At 34.4% G+C, this 21045-nt stretch overlaps 2 protein-coding genes across 3 annotated transcripts in view; both read left to right on the top strand.

Annotated features, from left to right (window-relative positions):
- LOC118181234 (protein argonaute-4-like) overlaps positions 1-15792 on the top strand; it is a 33059-nt gene extending 17267 nt beyond the window's left edge. For both annotated transcript variants that reach the window (XM_035350327.2, XM_035350328.2), the window contains exon 4: positions 12617-15792. In XM_035350327.2, the coding sequence (XP_035206218.1) occupies positions 12617-15405 (2789 nt within the window). In that variant the 3' untranslated portion in view covers positions 15406-15792. The remainder of the gene's footprint in view (positions 1-12616) is intronic.
- A 267-nt stretch (positions 15793-16059) lies between these two features.
- LOC118181237 (uncharacterized) lies at positions 16060-20916 on the top strand. The gene is made up of 7 exons (XM_085811810.1): positions 16060-19086; positions 19247-19288; positions 19467-19508; positions 19610-19690; positions 19844-19924; positions 20046-20105; positions 20194-20916. The coding sequence occupies exons 1-7, from the start codon at positions 18874-18876 to the stop codon at positions 20914-20916; spliced, it is 1242 nt and encodes a 413-aa protein (XP_085667936.1). The 5' UTR covers positions 16060-18873.
- The last annotated feature ends 129 nt before the right edge of the window (positions 20917-21045 follow it).

A 21045-nucleotide genomic window follows, 5' to 3' on the forward strand; every position in this document is an offset into this window, starting at 1 on the left:
CCTTTAATTTAAAAGTGGATTCTCTTGACATATGATCTATAACGCAGTGTAGAAAGCGATTTTTTTATGCATTTTATTAGAAAATAAATTCAAATTTAGATCTGATTAAATAATAGCGAAAAGTTTAAGCTATTTAAAAGATTTTTGATATTCAAAAACTGTGTTGGATAATAAAGTTCTCTATAATGAAAATTATACTTTTTTGCTGATAATTAAAAACATAATATTAACATATCAATGATTAGAAGTTGTTGTTAATTTAGAAAATTTTTTAAAATCTACTTACAGAAATTGTTTCATAAAATACATAATTATTGTTACATAATTACTACAAAATTTCAAAAGAATAGTTTTCAAATTTTTTTCAGACAGAGAAGTATTTTTCAGATTTTTAATATTAAGAAGTCTACGAAACTTCTTCTTGAAAATGAATGATCTTTTTCGCAAATTTCTACAATTTTCAATGAAATTAAAATTTTTAAATAATTCATAACATTAATAATGGTCCCATTTGAATGAAGCAATCGGTACAGAAAAATAGCATAAACTCTATTCATCTCTTCTTACAAATGAAGAAGATTTTTCAATTACTTAACATCAGAAAAGATTAATGACAGAATATTTTTGTCTTGTATAGAATAAAAGTTTCAGTATTTGCACACAGGAAAAATTATGTGAATTCTGCGATGAGCCATGTCTTACATTTTTCTCAAATAAAGTTAAATTATTTGCATTTTTAATAGGATAATAATTATTTTTTCTCTAGAAACAAATCTTTAAGCATATTTTTGCTTCAAATACACAGATTTTTTTTTTTTTTTTCAGAGTGCACCCAATATTTGCTTCCTTATCTGTGAATGTTCTCTCTCTTTTTCCTTTCAAAGCAATAATTTTTATTTTTATTGCAGAGCATAGCTTACATCTTAAACATTTCCATGACTTTCAATTCTCCCTTCGCTTTGCGTTACATTCTTTGAAAGGTTAACATAGTTTTTTTATAAAAAAAGAAAACATATGCATTGTGGAATTTTATTGATTTCCTAAAAAGTACTTTTCACAGCATTTTTTTTGCCCTTTTGTTCGGTGTATTATGATTAGTAATAAAACATGAATTAACAATCAGAATAATTTTACTACCTTTTAAGATATTGTTAGCAATTTTAGTTTGTTTCCAAATTTTCATAATCATTATCTTGAAACTATTAACTACGTGTTGCCTGTTTTCGTCATTTAATATTTTTTTAATATTCATGTTGTAGGGTTTATATTTATTTTAACTAACATTTATTTTAAGTTTAAACTATCTTTCCTGTCAAGCCTTACTTTCCCCTGGAATTGCCAATGCCAGAGTATGTAAATTTTAGTAGAACGCGCAAGGATTCAAATTGTCAGCGGAAGTAATCTGAGTTAAATAGAAGGGAAACGAGTTCGAAAGTGTGCTTTCTTGCTTCACGAGCGTGGAGGTGGTTAGTTAGAAATTGAAGAACTACCCGTTTCGGCCTGTGTGCTTGCCTCGGCAGATTGTTAAATCTTTCAACGTAATATTCAGAAGTTTGCTGAATTGTCAGCGGTATCTTAGAACGCGGTGAGGTTAGTTACGTTTAGAGAGCCTCGTAGTTACTCACTTGTTATTCATTTTAGTTTCTTATTTTTATTTTACCGCCGGGTCGGCGTAGTTTGTGAGCGTCAAGAGCACGCATCTGTAATTTCTAAAGTTGAATAAAAAGGGATTTAAACCCTTCTCAAGACTTTGTATGCCTTCCAGTTCATAGCAGTCACCACTATTGTTGCGTGCAGGTTGGAAGCGCGCAACTTTACATTGGCGCCCGAACAGTTGTCGAACTGAAATGGCCGAAAATTGGATGGAAGCTGCTGGACAACAACAAGAAATGGCAAGCCAATTGAAGGATTTGGATACCCGGTCCAGACGATGAGAGCGTCAATCAAGCCAAACGTCAATTTCGACGGAAAAAATTCGGTGGCGATATTTCTAGAAGGCCTTGAAAATCACTTCCAGCTCTACCCTGTGCCTGAAAGACAAAAAGTTGCCATCGCCACATCTGCACTAAGAGGACAGGCTTCGCTATGGTGGAAGAATATAGGCAAATTTTTATTAGGGAAATTCGGAGGCCAGACATATACATTTGAAAATTTCAAAAAATCGTTATTAAAGGCCTTCCCCATAGTGAAAGATCGAGCAAGGCTAGAAGCCGAACTATATAGTTTTTATCAACGGAATATAGATGAGTTGACGGACTTTATTCTGCGAAAAATGAAGCTGACGGATATGCTGTATGGGAAGAAACCCGACGCGGAGATTATTGAAATAATCTTACCAAGATTGCTACTTGCTGCTCAAGATTACTTCGAATCTCAGAATAGCGGAAAAAGCTAGAGGGGCATCGTATTCTCAAAGTATCCGAAGGCAATCTTCAAATGAGCAGAGCAGAAATGCAAACCGCTCTTATGGGGGAAAGAGCTATCAAGCTAACTCATCGAACCTCGAAGGTCAAAGCCCAAAAAGAAAATTCGAAAATAAACATCCGCGTACCCAGAAGGCAGAACTTGAAAGGAAAGCTTTAAACAAGTAGAGGGGCCTGTGAAAGCGAGGGTCCAGACCCCGGAAGTTTTGAAAAAAACCCTCAAAAAGATACTTAAATACGGTCATCGTAAAAAACTCACATTTACCAATTATACAAGTCCTTGTTGGCGATGTACCAGTAGAAGCACTCATCGATACAGGAAGTTAACTGCCGACAAACCCTATAGGACTAAACCTTATCGCTATGATAAACAGGAAGAGCAAATCATAGAACATATTCAGGAAATGTTAAGAAACCAAATAATAACGCCCATAAATAGTGAGTACGCGAGTCCAGTCGTACTATGTAGGAAAAAGAACGAGTTTCCTCCTTCGGATAAAAGGGCTTGGAGGTTTGCTATCGATTACAGGAAACTTAATAGTGTTACTAAATTCCCAGTTTACCCTTTGCCGGTTATAGAGGAAATTATTAGAAAGATTAAATCTACAAGATACATGACTACGTTGGACTTAACGTCTGGCTACTATCAAATAGCTATGAGACCCGAAGACATACATAAAACCGCGTTTATAACAAAATCGGGCACTTATGCATTTTTACGCATGCCCTTTGGGTTGTGTGGGGCCCCGTTAACATTCCAGAGAGCTATGGACATTGTTCTAAAGCCTGTCCTAGGAAAATCGACTTTAATCTATCTAGATGATATAATTATAACGAGTAGTACGTTGGAACAGCATATTAAAGATCTAGAAGAAGTTTTTAAATTGTTAAAAGAGGTCGGTCTTACAATTAATGCCTCAATGTAAGTTCGCAACTAAAGAACTTAAATATCTGGGTTATAAAATTTTGCAAAAGGGTATAGAAACTCAAGATTCAAAAATAAAAGCAATCAAGAATTTCCCACCTCCCAACACCGCCAAGAAATTTTCTTCTTTCCTTGGGTTATGTTCTTATTATCGGTCATTCATAAAAGATTTTGCTAATATTGTTGAAACCTTGTTAGTAATTAAAAGAAAGAAAAGTAAATTCACGTGGACAGCAGAAGCAAATACCGCATTTGAAAGGTTCAAAGAAGCGCTCATCAATGCCCCTGTTTTGAAATTCCTGGAGGGGGACGAAAACCTGGAAATTGCAGCAGATGCGTCGGACTATGCTGTGGGTGCGGTTCTCATGCAAAATGGCCATCCTTTGGCATTTTTTAGTAAAACGTTGAACCCTACACAAAGGAACTATACAGCTACAGAGAGAGAAACATTAGCCGTATTAATGGCTGTACACAAATTTCGAGTTTATTTCAGCAAAGCGCCAGTAACAGTCTTTTCGGATCATACGGCTGTTGGTAGACTTTACTCGGGGAAAAACCTAACGCCCAGGTTAATAAGATGGGCTTTAAAACTTCAAGAATATAATCTCATAATTAAATATAAACCTAGTAAGGAAAACAATGTAGCTGACGCACTTTCTCGTATAAAACTGGACGATGAAGGAAATGAACTGAAATGCGTGTATTGACTTCAAACATTTTATATTCTAGAGGAACAATTATTGCTGAATTGAAAGCTGATCCTGAATTTGGAAGTATCTATGTATATTTGAAAGACCCCGAAAGCTTTGAGCACACAGATATCGATGCGATAAGAAATAGAGCAGAAAACTATGAAATAATAGATAATTTATTATTTTATACGAAAACAACAAACGAAAATTTCGAGTACAAACCAGTCATCCCAGCCTCGCTTCGATTAAGCATTTTGAAGGAATTACACGACGCGAAAACAGCGGTTCATTTAGGGGTCAGAAAGACTTTAAAAAAGGGTACGCGAGGCGGTATATTTCCCGCAATTATACAAAATAGTAACTGCGTATGTCAGGTCCTGCAATCAATGTCAGTTAATAAATGATATTAATTACAGCCCGGTCGGGTACTTAAATAGCATTTGCGCTACATTTCCGAATGAAATTTTAGGCATAGATCTTCTTGGTCCTTTCCCCCAGAGTGAGTTAAATAAAAATCGTTTTCTTTTAGTAATTGTAGATCATTTTTCAAAATGGACAGAAATTGTTCCACTTAAACGCGCGTCAGCCAAAACAGTCGCAGATGCATTCTTACACAGATACATTTTAAAATACTGTGCACCGATAAAAGTCATTAGCAATAACGGTAAACAATTCGTTAGCCAAATATTTGAAAATATTTGCACTGGACTTGGCATACGCCATATCAAAATGGTTCCGTATAGACCACAGGCAAACATAGCAGAAAGAGTTGATAAAAACATTGTAAAAATAATTCGAAGTTATGTTAGCACACATCACAAGCGCTGGGATGGCTACATAAATGAGTTAGCTTATGCTTTAAGAACGGCAAATCACGATACTACGGGAAAAAACCCAGAAGAATTATTTTTAGGACGGAAGTTAATTACGCCATTAGATAAATTATTCTTTGTGCAACAAAGAGAGCAAGAATTTAAACAAAAAGATGTGCAAAAACTTATTGACCAGGCGGTTAAAAGCTCGGATACGGCAAGAAATACACAAAATTTTACTGTGATAGAAAACGCCGTGATGCAGATTTTAAAGTTGGGGATAAAGTGTTGAAGCGGAAATTTTCTTTATCAAGTGCCCCAGACAATTTTACTGCAAAGTTAGCTGCAAAATTTGAAGGCCCCTATGTAATTCAGGAAATAAAGGGAGTCGTATTGTACCTTAAGAACGAGAGAGGGGAAATCTGTAAAGCAAGTCCCGACCAGGTGAAAAAATATTATAATCAAAATGATTTTGAAATCCTTAAAAGTTTCTTGCAGGACTCAAGCGTAAAAGAAGTAGAAGGTCCAGAAGTAACGTCACCTGCTCCACCACCCAAGAAGCAGAGAACTGAAGAGAAACCTAGCCCTTCTACAAGTCATGCGACGGTGCCGAAAAGAAGAAATGAAAACATTCAGACTCCAGCATTTAAGAAATACAAGAAAGCAACGCCGCCGCGTAAAGAAGCTTTGGTAAAGAGGAAAACACTACTTACAACGTATCGCAGTAGAAATTCTGCATCGAGGAGAACGCTTCCAGGGCCAGAGTGTCAGGTGCAAACAAGGCCGCCGTTCCCGAGAACGAAAAGACAGCAGGAGGAACGAAAAGACCACCACCAACAGAAGAAATTCAAGCATGATTCCAGACCGGAGGACGTCAAGACCAGCCGTCCAGGGGCAAAACGGAAAAGACAGCAACCCGACGACTACCACTCCAAGAGGCCAGCATGCAGAGGGCGAAAAAGAAAAAGCAACGTGGACGACCCTCGAAGGACACTAAGGAGACGACTGACGTCGATGAAATCTATAACGTGGGAGCAGTTCTGCCAGAAGAGGATGTCGGAGTTCCAATCATCGAAAACTCAAAGATAAGTTAAAATCTTCTATAAAATTTTTTTCTTTTGTTCCGAAATGTTATGCGTAAATGCGAAGTTCTATGTTTTGACGGAAGTCAGTTTGTCTCGGTTGAGACTTAGTTTTGTTTTACTTTATTTAGCTAAGGCAAAAGTATTATTTTCTTTAAGTATAAAATCTAAGAACAAGCAGTTTCTGTTGGTCGAAAGACTAATTCTGTTATGTTAAAGCCAAAATTTGGCTGAAGATAAAAATAACTTCGTATTCTTGTATTAACGAGAAATTTAGTTTCAGTACCGCCAGCTTAGCGAAGAATGCGTAAAGTAAAAATTTATTTTTCTCTTATTCATTTTATGGTAAATTGTAAAAATCATATGGATTGGAATTTTGTAAATATACGTAAATACTTGAAAGTTATGTAAAAGTAGAATTTAGTCTAGAAGCATAAAATTTTATATGCTAAAAGTAAATGCTCAAAAGCAATGAATTCAAATTTAAGTATTAAACTGTAGATAAAATCATGCTTTAGAGCGAAAGCCTGCATGTCTAAAGATGAATGAGAGGGAATTTAGAATGAATGTGTTTTGTAGGGTACTCCACCTACACTTAAATTTTAAGAATGTTAAAGTAGCTCATCGAGTGTTCGAATGTCGAGTAAGGTGTGTCTATTTGGTCGTTGAATTCTAACAAATCATTGTGGTTAGGGGAAGTGTTGCAATACTAAAACACGAATATTCCCGTTTGACACCACACATGGTGGAGAGCCAGGGTAAAGTTAAATTCATGTTTGAATACTTGAATGAATGTGAATTAAGCAATACCTAAGGAAAATAAATCGTTCAAAAACAAAAACTTATTCAGTGTCAAGAAAGTGTAAATTATAATGTATTTAGAAAGATACTGATACTTATTCCTTCCAGATGTTGGAAAGAAGAGAACAGATTGATTGCTGAAGTCCAGGAAAGGTTGCTGTAAGAAGAGAGAGTTAAATAAGTATCTACAGAAATTTATTCTACCTTTTGTGAAAAAACAGTTTTTTTATGTAAACGAGGCTCTTAAAATTTAGTTCAGAATTGTGGAAACTTTTCAACAGGTCGTTTCTAGGACCTGCTTCCAAGTTAACCAAATTCTGGCAGCGGCAAATGTAGGGTTTATATTTATTTTAACTAACATTTATTTTAAGTTTAAACTATCTTTCCTGTCAAGCCTTACTTTCCCCTGGAATTGCCAATGCCAGAATATGTAAATTTTAGTAGAACGCGCAAGGATTCAAATTGTCAGCGGAAGTAATCTGAGTTAAATAGAAGTGAAACGAGTTCGAAAGTGTGCTTTCTTGCTTCACGAGCGTGGAGGTGGTTAGTTAGAAATTGAAGAACTACGCGTTTCGGCCTGTGTGCTTGCCTCGGCAGATTGTTAAATCTTTCAACGTAATATTCAGAAGTTTGCTGAATTGTCAGCGGTATCTTAGAACGCGGTGAGGTTAGATACGTTTAGAGAGCCTCGTAGTTACTCACTTGTTATTATTCATTTTAGTTTCTTATTTTTATTTTACCGCCGGGTCGGCGTAGTTTGTGAGCGTCAAGAGCACGCATCTGTAATTTCTAAAGTTGAATAAAAAGGGATTTAAACCCTTCTCAAGACTTTGTATGCTTTCCAGTTCATAGCAGTCACCACTATTGTTGCGTGCAGGTTGGAAGCGCGCAACATTACTATGTAATTATTTTCTTTCATTTGAAACGTAAAGACGTTTCATTTATTAGTAAAAGAAATATATCTCTGCAACATGAAAATGTAACATTTAAGCATATATTTCGGGAATGCTGATATCAATTAATTCTCATATATGTAGTATCTGGTTAATTGTCGCAGATATTGCCGTATGTACATCATTCATTTCAAATAGTATTTCTGTTATCAATCCTTCACATCAAATTTTAGATTTTGTCAATTTTTGTATGCCACATATAAATAACGCACTTATATAATTTCCTTTCAAGCAATTGTGCTAAAACTGATTTTTGAACTTTTTACATTAAAAAAAAATTCCTGATGTAATAATAATTTGAAATAAAAAATCATTTTATCTATTTCAATGAAAAATATTTCACCTTGAAACTCTGTAATATTTATTATGAAAGCACTCAAAGAAATATAGCGGAACTGTACATTTTAAAAAATATTATGCTATTTTGATCAAACCTATCAACTTTTAAAAAAATAGGTATAAAAGTCAACTGCATTCACAATGCAATCCTCAGTACTGATCCTAGAGCGTCGACTGCCCACGTGCAAATTAAAATTGGCCGCTCTTTTTTACAATAATATAATATGCTTGATGTCTTGCTTCGCATTTAGGATCGTACTACGCTAATAATCTTCCCCTTTTAGTGAAATAGTGCTGCTGAGATTACCAGGTATCCGTCCAAGGCATATCAGTATTATTTCCGTAATGATTAAGTGAAGCAGATTCCAAAGGGAAGAAATTAAATCGTTTCCTGTTTCCAGTTGAAATATATGAAGTTTATGTATTATATTATTAAACTTAGAAATATTTAACGATGGACTTCCAGGAGCATTATTTTATTCGCAAGAAGTATGTTCATTCAGAGTGACTGTATTTATTTATTGTAGATATAGTAATGAATGAAAATTTTATATACTGGTGTCGAAAATTATCCTTTCATGCAAAAAACAATGATATCTCAGAAACTGCTTGAAATGTTGAATCAAAAATCAAATACAAAAGAATAGGATGCAAAATTTTATTATGAAACAAGTTAAATATTACTTGACAAGGGAATTTTATTGAAAAAATTTTAAGTACCTCTGAAAGGAATACAGATTCTCGACATTAAAACGGAACGTAATCTCCTTTAACTCGTATATGCACTCACAATCCGGTTTAAGTTGATTAATGAGAGGGAATTTGAGTTTGGGGAAGTAAATTTAGCTCGTGCGACACTATGGTCCTCATGCCATCTCTCTCTTTAGATCTTTTACGGAAGGAAATTTGCCAATTAACAGTTCTAAGAGATTAGGCTGCCATTTTTAAGACATTAGGACAGTAAACTACACTCATGTCCATAAATTAAGGTTAATTCGGAGTCACGCGGAAATCGAACTCTAAAATAAATATATCACCTGTAAAATCACTACACACATCTTCAAGAATCATATGCAAATTTCAGGAAGTAACCAGATGACACCGATGGTACGTCACAATGACGAGAGTGTAAGAGAGTGATATATAAGGAATACAGGCAAAGAAGTAAAATTTTTCGCAGGCGCTTTTCATTTCAAGCATTTCAGTGCAATAACCGAATAGTTATGACACAAAGGACGCATTTGGAGGATTTTTTACGTGGTAGAATTATCGGCCGTTTGGAATGTGGGCGTACCCAACTGGAAGTATCAGACGAACTTGGAATTGCCCAGAGTGTCATCTCCAGGCTTTGGCAACGATTCCAAGAAGATGGTAATGTGAGTAGACGTTACAGCACAGGTCGCCCCAGAGTTACAACGCCGAATGAGGACCGGTATTGGCAGTTACTGCCAAAAGAAACAGGCGGAGCACAGCTTCAGACCTGTCTTGTCAGCTCTCTTCAGCCACTGGTACGACAATTCCAAGGAAGACCGTGTACAGACGTTTAGGGCAGATTGGTCTATATGCTCGCAGACTTGTCAGATGCGTTCCACTTACTGCAACTCACTGTCGCCTGCGGTTAGCCTGGAGTAGAGAGCATGCATTGTGGACACCGTAACAGTGGGATTGTGTGATGTTTTCCGACGAGTCCAGGTGTAGCTTGCAGTCTGATTCTCGCCGGACTTTCATATAGAGATCTCCAGGTACCCGTTACCACCAAGAAAACATCATTGAACGACACAGTTACGGTGGTGCAGGAGAGCTCGTCTGGGGTGGATTTATTCTGGGTCCCAGAACTGACCTGCATGTTCAACTTGGAACCATGACAAGCCAAATCTATCGGGACGTCATTCTGGAACAACATGTACGTTTGTTTGGGGCCGCCATGGGCGCACAATTTGTGTTTATGGATGTGTCCTCACGGTGCAAACATCGTAAGCGAATGCCTTCAATCGGAGGATATCACCCGTATGGACTGGCCAGCATTCTCACCGGACTTGAATCCAGTAGAGCACGTGCGGAACATGCCTGGCCGACGAGTTGCAGCCCGTCAACCTCCTCTTACATGTCTACCGGAACTTAGGAGAGCATTGCTTTTTGAGTGATGTAATATCCCTCAAGATCAGATCGATAATTTGATACTCAGCATGCCTAGGCGTTGTACGGACTGTATTGCATCATCTGGGAGACATACAATGTATTAACAATCATATCAACCAAGTAATATTTTTTTAATAGGTTTTATTTTGTAATTTGCTCCAGGGAGAACAAATCGCTAATTTTTTTAATAATATCTAACATATAGCATCTTTTTTTGCCCTTTACCTTTTGTTTAATAAATAAGCTTTACAAATAAGTCAAATTTGTTTTGCTTCTAACTCTTCCTTTGCCTGATTTTGCATTATCCCTAATTTATGGACATGAGTGTAGATATTTTGTGTTTAAGAAATTCTTTATTCAGATTTATCGATCTGGACGCGGATTATCATTCGTAAAATGAATCAGGCACATCCATGGAAAATCAGATTCACGTAAACTTCTAAAACGCATTTATATATTGGAGAAGTTAAACTATAGTTCTATAGTTCTATAGTTAAACTGTCGAAACCACTCCAGCAAAATTTAGAAATATTACGCTGATTGTAGTTGTTTGACTTCTCCAATAATCATTATTCGGTGTGCTATTTTAACTTACATTTACATATGATTGTAAGATTTTATCCTGATACCCTCGGACAGAGAATGGGACTATTCGCCGTGGCCGTTCCGCCGTCGGGACGTTTTGCCGTCAAAACATATTTTTCTTTACACGACTGTATATATTGCCCTATTACATTAAGATCATTTAAATTAATAACGCTGTTTAGTTTAATAATTTCATTAAATTTAATAAACATTTTATATAAAATAATATATAAAACGTTTTTGTGTACAGTTTTATACGAATACACCGTTACACATAACATATTAAAATTAAGAAAGTAATATGCTGACAAGATTCCAAAGTAATTTCGTTTCCCATTCAGATTTCATAAAAATGTGAATTTCTTGATTGTATGTGTGATTTCTCTGAACTCGCCGATTAAAATTTCAAGAAATTTTGGCGAATTATTTATTGCACCCGCATAATTTTAAAATCGATAATATAACTTCTGATATAACAGAATTTTAGCCCCAGTTCTCTTTGGTACTGACATAATTTTCTAACTAACTATACGTAATTTCTTTATATCCCGTACTTGTAAATAACTATATATATTACAAGCAACCTTTATTAAGTATACAAAAGGTAAACAGAATTATTAATCTAAATAAATTTAAATACGAGTATAATATAGTCATATAAAGAAAAATAAGTCTCGACGGCGAAACGTCCTGACGGCGAGACGGCCACGATGAAATGGCGACAGCGAAACGTCCTAGACCCTCCCGGGCAGACCTAACTACTCTAACAAGGGGACAACATCCAATGATCATTAATAACTCCTCATACCATCCATGCCAATGGTCATAATCACTAATTTTGGTGGTCTCAAATCTACCTAGTCAATCAAAGGCGTTTTAAACCAAATGTTAAGCGAGTCAAAAGTGGAGAAACAGCAGCCTTGTTGTTCAAAGGTTCAGCTTTAAGGTTTATTGCAGAAATTTATGCACACGCTCTTTTGTTGTAAAACTGACATTTATTATTAACCTTTTTGAATTGTAAGACATTTGTTATTAACTTTTTTGAATATAGTTTATCTCGCTACAAATGTTCCAACATCGGCTACACACTCTGAGTTCAATTACTAGCATTCAAGCTTCTGTTGCGACGGGCGCTTAGAGGCAAAAACTGATCTTTAGAATCAGTCGTTTTTATTCTTTTCAAATACAATTTCAGAATCTTTAAACTATTTCCAACAGGCTAACTTCATTGTTTTAAACGTTGAGTTGTCTTGTCACTTCCATAACTGTTTGATACTTTTATGAACGGCAGGCATCTTTTTCAACTAATATTTTGCTGAGATTTTTTTTCCTTTTTTTAAACGAAATATTAGTTAAAAAAAAGATTTTTTTAAAGCATTTTGACTCGATAAATACTGAAATTAAGCCTAAAAAAGAAACGAAAAAGAGGGAAGAAAGAAAAAAAGAAAATCTCATCAAAATATTGGTTGAAAAAAAGGAATTTTTTTTAATGTTAAGAAAAAACGCATTTGACCCAATAAGTGCTGAAATTAAGCCTTGGACTGCAGAATTCTCCGTGAAATGTGAAGAATGCTTGCTAGGGTTTTAGTGACATCATTTCATCATTTGCGTTTAAGAATTTAAGTTGCTTAATTAAGTTCAACTGGATTGACATAATTAAGTTTGTGGTCCTCATGATTCCATGAAAAAATAAATTATATTGATTTGTTATTTCATTAAATATGATTGTTTTTATGCATGTAAAGATAATTTACCCTAAAGATAATTTGGCGCATTTGTGCTTGTGAATAATTTATTCATTTTGATCTAATGATTTACATTTTCTTTTACTGAAACTCATACGCAACTTTTCTCTCAAATTTCAGCGAGGAATCGTGATAGACATGTCTTTTCAAATCAAGAACACCTACATTCTTCCTGTGAAATAAGTGAACCTGAAGAGAAGAAACCTGAATTCACTAGAGATGAAACAGGTAAAAACTTCCAAACTGAGGGAGAAGAAAGATATTCTGAAAATCTTTTCGAAAAAATTTCAGGTTTATCCTTACAGTCTAAAGAAATGCAAGTGTCCAAAAAAGAATACTCAATGGCTACAAGACCAGGCTATGGAATTAAGGGTCGCAATATCAAACTAATTGCAAATTACTTTATATTAAAATTTAAAGATATGCCTATTTATCATTATGATGTTAATATAACTCAAAATACAAAAGAGGGCGAGAGTAAAGAAAGCATTATACACCAAGGAAATACTTTAAAACAAGCTAAAGAGAAAGGTGTACCTGTTGTTGAACATGAACAGAAAAGAAATATTTGCAAAGAGAAGTGTAGGAAAATTTTTGCAACTTTAGTGAAAAATAAAAGGTTACAAAAATTTTGTCCAGTTTATGATGGACAAAAAAATATTTTCACAAATCAAATTTTACCTTTTCATAAAGAATTGTGTGAAAATATTGATATTGGTGAAAAGAACACTTTCTGTGTAATTATAAAACCAGTTAGAAAGGAAGATGGTAGTAACCTCATAAATTTGGAACCATTGATGGAATTATACCGTGGTCGTTCGAGAGAAATACCGCAAGATGCACTGTTAGTTTTCGACACCGTTATGAATCATCGGGAGCCTCCACTGATCCAAGTTCAACTTCGAAATTCCTTTTTTAGTCCAAATCAAAATGATTCACGAAATTTATTATCTGGTTTAGAAATATGGTTTGGGTACAATCAAAGCGTTCATTTAGCACAGAATTTTCCAGTAGTAGTTGTTAATTTAGCAGCAAAGGCATTTCACAAATATGGCTCAGTTATAGACTACGCCTGTGAAATTTTACGGATCAATATTATAAATTGGCCTAGGTTAGAGCCGCTACAAATTCAAGAACTATCAGACGCACTAAGAAATGTTCGTGTTCGAGTGACACATCAAAAGCAACCTCGACTGTACACGATAAAAGGAGTAAGGAATTTGCCTGCCAGAGAGGAAATGATGGAATTCGAAAAAAGAAAAATTTCAGTTGCTCAGTATTTTGCTCAAAAATACAAAACTCTCTGTTACCCTCAGTTACCATGCCTTCATATGCACGGTGGCAACAACAAAACTTACATGCCCATGGAAAATTGTGTAATAGTTAAAGGGCAAGCTAAAATTGGTAAACTGAGTGCTGAAACAACATCTCGAATGATAACAAATACCGCTATAGAGCCGGAGGATCGCTTTCAGAAGATAATGAAACATTCTCGGACCATACAAAATGTAAGTGGACCAGTAATGAATCATTTTGGTCTTGAAATGGATAGTCAGTTCATGAGATTGACTGGTCGAATAATACCCGCTCCATCTCTTGCATATAGCGGTAACGCTCCATCACGAATTGCAAAACCAGATCGCAAAGGTGTCTGGAGAATAGAAACTGGAAAAGAATTCTATAAAGCAATGAAAGTTCAAAAGTGGATAGTAATAAGTTTTGTTAAGGAAAAGTTTTGTGGGTTTGGTAAATTGCGATATTATTCTGAAACTTTAGTTACTTCAAGCATCAAATGTGGAATGAACTTACCCCATCCTTGTGAGATAAAACTTTTTGATGACAGAAGCAGTACGGAAGAGGCTATATTATATGCTAAAAGATCTGGTGCTGAATTTGCTATTATTGTTCTCTCTAGAAATGATAAAAAGCATTCGTATGAAGAAGTTAAATATCTTGCAGATATTAAATATAATTTGGTTACTCAATGCATGGATGATAAAAGTCTAAGAAAAATTAACGATCAAATAACAACCAATGTTTGTTTGAAAATCAATATTAAACTGGGGGGAATAAATCATATATTTCTGCAAAACCCGCCAACATTTTCCTCATCTGTTATCGTTTTTGGTGCAGATTGTGTTCACTGGCCTCGAGATTTTGGATATCCCTCTATAGCAGCAGTTGTTGGAAGTCTTGATAAAACTGTGTCTAGATATGCTTTAAAATGCGTTCTACAAGAAAATAAAGATGACAGTAAACTTTCACAGGAAATAATTACAGAAATGAAAAGCGTTGTAAAAGGTATTTTAGAGGTCTTTAGTGAGAACAATGGCGGGGAAAAACCCGAGAAAATACTTTTCTTTCGCGATGGAGTTAGTGAAGGCCAATTGAAGTCAGCTCTTGAAGAGGAAGTAACAGGTATTCAACAGGCGTGTTCAGAACTGTTTCATAAGACTTTACCCATCACATATATTGTTGTTCAGAAAAGGCACCAAACTAGAGTCAGACCTCAGGATCGTCAAGAAGGAGTTTATAAATCGGGTAATGTCCCTCCTGGCACTACAATTGATACAACTATTACTCATCCTGTCTTTTTTGATTTTTTCCTTTGTTCTCATGAAGGCATACATGGTACCAGTAAGCCAGCACATTATATAGTACTTCATGATGATAACCAATTTACAGCAGATGATTTACAACATTTATGCCATTCTCTGTGCTACGCATATACCCGTTGCACTCGGGGGGTTTCCATTCCAGCACCTGTATTATATGCAGACTTAGCAGCAAATAGAGCGAAAAAATATGCTGATAGATTCGCCGAGTCAAAATCTGGAAAAACTCGCCAACCTTTGCCTCTAGAAGTTGTGCAAGCTATTGAAAATATGCACGATATGTTCTATATATAATCAAGAATAATATATTCTAGGTATTATTGTTAAGTCATTGATATTTTATACATCAATGTCGAATGTCTATTTAGGCTAAATTCATCTGAAGCACATCTGAATTTTAATGGTCAGCGTTGTTTATTATGGGAGATATACTGAGATTAAAGAAAACTTCCGTTTGTCCCAGATGTATCAGATTATTAGATACCACTTAGCTTTGTGACTTATTATAAACATAACAAATTATTGAAAAAAAAATTCGGAGCAAAAATAATGATGGAATTTTTGTCAGTTGGACGTTTTTTTTAGTCTTCAAACTGTGAACGATTTTAACTGCTATATGTCTGTTTTTAATTTCAAATTTCGAATGAATATTCGTGTACTGGCAATAATAAGTAAAACTACTATTGTTCATTGTTATTTCATTAAGAAAAAGACATGCACACTAAAAGCTCTTTTTGTCAGTTATCTAATTGACAAGTAAGTGGATGTTGTTTTCAATTTACCATTTGTATTAAATACTGTAATCATTCAGTCTTTTCTTTTTGATAAAAACATTTTTCACTTGATATTCTATGTAACAAAAGTCTATGCTCTATGTTACTTAGAAACAATGCTTTGCAGTCTTTTCACGTCACGGCGCACGTCATAAATCATTTCATGGCGCACATCGCAAACATAAATAATATCAGGATACACTACGAAGGAATAGTTCTTGTTAACGTGATAAATTTCTTCTATTCTACACTAGTGATTTAATTAATACGAACTTTCAGATATTTTTTCATTATAATGAGTACAAATTCTTGCTAGACACCTATTTCAGATAACTCTTCTTATGCGGTTATAAACACGAAATTAATAAAACAAACGATAGGAAAATACCTAATTCATCTACCTTATCAGTGACTGATATTTAATATAGTTTTTACTTCGCATTGTTGAACTAAAGTGTCATATTTAACTGAGTGAAGCAGCCGTTAAATTTTTAGAACACTTATTTTATAAAATTGTAGAATGAAAATGCAATGTTAAATTTAAATCTACAGAAAAGATTTATTGACTATGTTTAAGTATGCAAATAATAATATTATGACAAAATAAACATTTTAATTTAAACATGGTGCTGTATACTTTTGCCACCGTTAATACATATATTATCTTCTTATTTCAGTGAGATACTTAAGCTTATTTCTGTTCAGAGAACTTTTCAATATCTGGGTTTATGGTCAAAAGCGCTGAACTCAATATATGATCAAGACTTTTCAATGGTTATCTCTTTACATTCTTAATAGTAAGCATAGAAAAGGGACTTTATTCACACACGTATACTGTTGCAAATAGTAAAAAAAAAAAAGTTTATAGCTTTTACGACAATGGATGGAAACTAGTTTTCCACAACTACCCTTAACTGAGATAATTTTAATTCTTTAAGATAACCGACCTCGTTCGAAGGGCGCTTTTCAAATTATTTGTTATATTTCTGAATTTATAAGATTTTTTTTATTGGATTGCACCCACACTTAAATATAGTACCAAGAAAATGCTTAAAAATTCCTTATTTTGTGAAATTTATGCAAAAACCTGATAATTTTAGATCAAAATTCAGCATCATCACCACTACTGACAAGAAAATAATGATGATAAAAATCCTATTTTTGACTTATACGTACTTTTGTTATATATATATATATATATATAAATTGTAGAAAGCTCGCCTAAAAGTTACCAAGAGCTGCTGCTCCAAAAGGTTTAAGACGTTTTCAAAAATTAATACACATGAAAAGCAAATCATTTGACATGTAAAACATAAATACAATAAAATTAAAAAACAGAAAAAGTTAAAAAGTAAGCGGAAAATGGTAAATTAGCCCAATTCGACATCCAAACAGGCTTTTCAAGGGAAATTTCATTTATTTGAACGTCGAATCAAGCTAACCCCATTACACGTTTCGCCGAAACAGACAATTGAAACTTTTTCGTTAAAAAATTTTTTTGACAAAGTGTCTTGGAAATTTTAATAGTCTCAATTCTCTGTTCCAATTTCCCGACGCGTCCGCTCAGAAAGACACATTAAGGTGTTAAAATATGTTAAGCAAAATCAAACTTTCTAAATCTAGTCTAAAATTAAAATCAAAACGAAAATAAATAGCGATGAGCTATTAGTCCTAAAAATACAAATACATTCGGGCTGGGCCTGCAAGCTTAAAGATTAACAATTTTATTTTTAAATAAAGATTTTATAAAACTGTAAGAAACCTGTAGTTAATAATTAATATAAAATCAAAAATTGAGAAAAGAACAAACTCAGTGGGTCTTGCTGAGTTTGTTCTTTTCTCAAGGATGCCGCCATGACGTAATAGAACAAAGGATGACGCAACGGGGGCGTGGCCTCCGCCATATTGGATCACGTGACTTCCATCCGCCATATTGGATCACGTGGTGTTCCTTTGGAATGACTCATCCTTTTCCCGCCATGCCGTGCGTGCTGAATCGCCGAGGCATTCGTTAATTTTATTCGGTAAGTATTTATGAAGGATTTAATTAATTATTATTTAACTTACCTAATTAATTTATTGATCACGTGGTCTTTGGAGAACATCGGCCATTTTGTTTTGTACGGTGATTTATGCTGCCCTTCATGACAGTTTTAAAAATTGCGTGGGCCCGAACCCACGATGTCGAGATCTCCAGCTACGCGCTTTAACCACTGAGCCACGCTTTTGTTACCACAGAAGACTAAAAATTCGTACTTACAAAAAAAAAAAGGCAAAGCGTTCAACGAGTTTACCGATCAAAAAGTTTCTTTTAAACGATGAAAGAGGGGTAGAAGACATATATTTTAATTTCTTAATTTTTTTTCGAACATTGATTACCTTCTTTAAGATATTATAAAGATTATTTTGTGCTTAATTTTTAATTAATATTTTCAATTTATCAAATGAATTTTTTTTCTTCTAAGTGGGTGATATTATTTTCGAATGGAAGAAATTTTTTAAAATTATTTATTATCTGCAGGGAAAGAGTTAAAATGATATTTTTACATCTGTACTGATTTTCTTGAAGCTATGTTACTGCTGGCGCCATCTAGCGTCCAGAACATCATCTAAAAGTAACAGGATCGTAAAAAAAAATAATATGAAAATGTAATATATTTCCTTTTCACGGGGTACGAACTCGCTACCACCCAATAATTAATAAAAAGGGATTGAGGGGGACCGCATCCAAGTCTTTAAGCGATACCCCTCAATTCCTTGGTTGATATGGTTCTTAATTATCTGCATAAGGTTTTTCCGTGCTCCGCCATCTTGGATTTCCTCTATAGCCGCCATTTTGAAGAATTTTCTTGGTGGGTAAATGACGTCACCCTTATCATGTTTGTGCATGATTTGGTTGGGAAATGGCGTCTGCCTTTTCACTCCCTTTGTGTAGACATCCGCGTAGGTGAACGAATACATTTCTGTGGACCAATCAGAAAGCAGAAAAATGATGTCATGCCCTCTTAACCAATCCGCGTATTCAGACAAAGTAAAAAGTTCGGAGCCGAGTTTCAACCGCTGGATTGCCTCCGAAATTCATTACTTGCTAAATTCTAGAAGTTTGTTACCACGCTTTTTGAAAAAACAAGAAATTCTCTTCGTATCTGCGAAAATGGCTTCAAGAAACAGTAAACGTTCTTTGGAACCCTTTTTTGATCAAGTAAGTATTCATATTTAAAATTTATTTTATTTATTTTTATTTTATTTATATATAAAATGTATTAAGGTTATTATGTGTTTATTTTATTATTTTAGTGTTTTGTTTTTTTTTCTTTGACCACGTGCCTGTAATACTGACACGCAATTAAAATTTTTTGTAGTGTGAGGATTCCGATGTATCTGTAAGAGATTCTAATGATCAAGTAAGCTAAATTTTATTTACACGGCTTAGATTTTTTTATTATATTTTACCCTGTTTTGTTGAAACACGTGTTTGTAATATTAACGTTTCAAAACAGTTATATCGCCATATTATTTTCAATTGTTCTTTGACCATGTGTTTGTAATACTTACATGATTAAAAATACTATTATTTTGTAGTGTGAGGATTTCCATGCGCTTTTAAGAGATTCTGATGATGAGGTAAGCTAGTCTTATTTATTTCCTTCTGTGGCTTATTTTTACAATGTATAGTTTTTTGCCCCACCTAGAAAAAGACTATTCACTATTTTTAATTTATTTAGTGCCTGAGTGAAACATCTCAAATATTCATCGAAAATCCTATTGACGGCATTGAAAATTATTTTAGTGATTCAGGAGATGAAGTACGTAGTTTTTTTTTTTTTTTTTTTTTTTTTTTTTTTTTTTTCTTTCTTTCTTTCCTGTCATTATTATTATTATTTTTTTTTTTTTTTTTTTTTTTTTTATATATAAGCTGAACCTAAATTTCTTTAAACACAACTGTTACTTTTCTTTAGCTCTTAAGTGAAACTTCGCAGATATTTTTGGAGAATCCTTTGGTTTTGCCTCTTTACTATCAAGTAGGCTCGGGATATGAGGTAATATCAGTTTTTAATATATATATAAATATATATGAGAATTATTTTTTTTCTATGTTTTTTATGTTTTTCTATGTTTGTTATGTTTTCCATATCACTGTGATGTCTATACATCTTTTAGACTCAACCTTCTGCTCCATCTAAAGGACCTGCATATGTGGAACATGACATTTCAGTAAATGTGAGTTTTTCTCCTGTTTTAGGGCTTATGGTGTGTTTGCGTGTGTGCTTATTTTCATTTACACTGAATTATGTTCTTTTCTTTCCAGATGGAAAATGCTATTATACTCAAAGAGAAGGCACGGCGTCGTAACCGAAAGTATCAAGGCGAGGAAATAACCTTCCAGGCACGTGTTGATATGAATCGTCTGCCTAAAAATATTCGCAACAGGCCTCTTCTAGCCGTAACTGAATCTGTTAGACAGCTGTTTGAAATATTAATTCAACGGTCAACAGAAAATCTAAGGCCGACAGATTGGATACGAATGTGTATCCAAGCCGATGGATTGGATAAACCCATGTCTACGAAAATTATTGCCGTATCTTCCATGACGGTGGAGACCGTATTATCGGTTATTATGAAAGTTCTGCAGTCAAAAGATGAAATTCGGCTGGATTCAGGCTTCCTAGTAGATGTGATCACGATTCGCAGGGATATCGGTGCAGGTAGAGCAAAGATAATCAACATTCAAGTAGATCGTCTTAAAAAACGCTCTGTCCTTTCCATCCCGTCAGATGATCAAGGGTTGTGTTGCGCAAAAGCAATCGTATATGCCCTAGCTTATCTTGAGCAAGACAAGTCAGCGCTTAATTCTCTACGGGATTGGAGACGATCTGTTCTAATGCTACGAGCTCAAGAATTACACAAGTGTGCTGAAGTTCCTCTTGGTCCTTGTACATACACTGAAATCTGCACATTTGAAAATCATCTAAATATACAAATCGTAGTAATAAGCAGTGAAAATTTAAATAAAGTAAGCCAAAGATTTTAAACAAAAAAATTAATTAAATTGAAAAAAAAAGTAAAATGAAATTATATTTATAAACTGTTTATTTCTAGGTCTCGTATAAAGGAAGATATCGAACTCGTCGCATTAATTTGTGGCAACACAATGGCCATT

Source organism: Stegodyphus dumicola, chromosome 2 (genome assembly GCF_044657685.1).
Source record: "Stegodyphus dumicola isolate Sdum_Otavi_A_Nest chromosome 2, ASM4465768v1".
In the NCBI taxonomy this organism is placed as follows: Eukaryota; Metazoa; Arthropoda; class Arachnida; order Araneae; family Eresidae; genus Stegodyphus; species Stegodyphus dumicola.

What these genes read in the sequence shown, in the direction of transcription:
- LOC118181237 (XM_085811810.1), top strand. Translation starts at nt 18,874, where the DNA reads ATGATGTCATGCCCTCTTAACCAATCCGCGTATTCAGACAAAGTAAAA. An exon ending in AAGTAGGCTCGGGATATGAG is followed by an intron (nt 19,925 to 20,045) that starts GTAATATCAGTT and finishes TACATCTTTTAG; the next exon opens with ACTCAACCTTCTGCTCCATC. An exon ending in AACATGACATTTCAGTAAAT is followed by an intron (nt 20,106 to 20,193) that starts GTGAGTTTTTCT and finishes TTTTCTTTCCAG; the next exon opens with ATGGAAAATGCTATTATACT.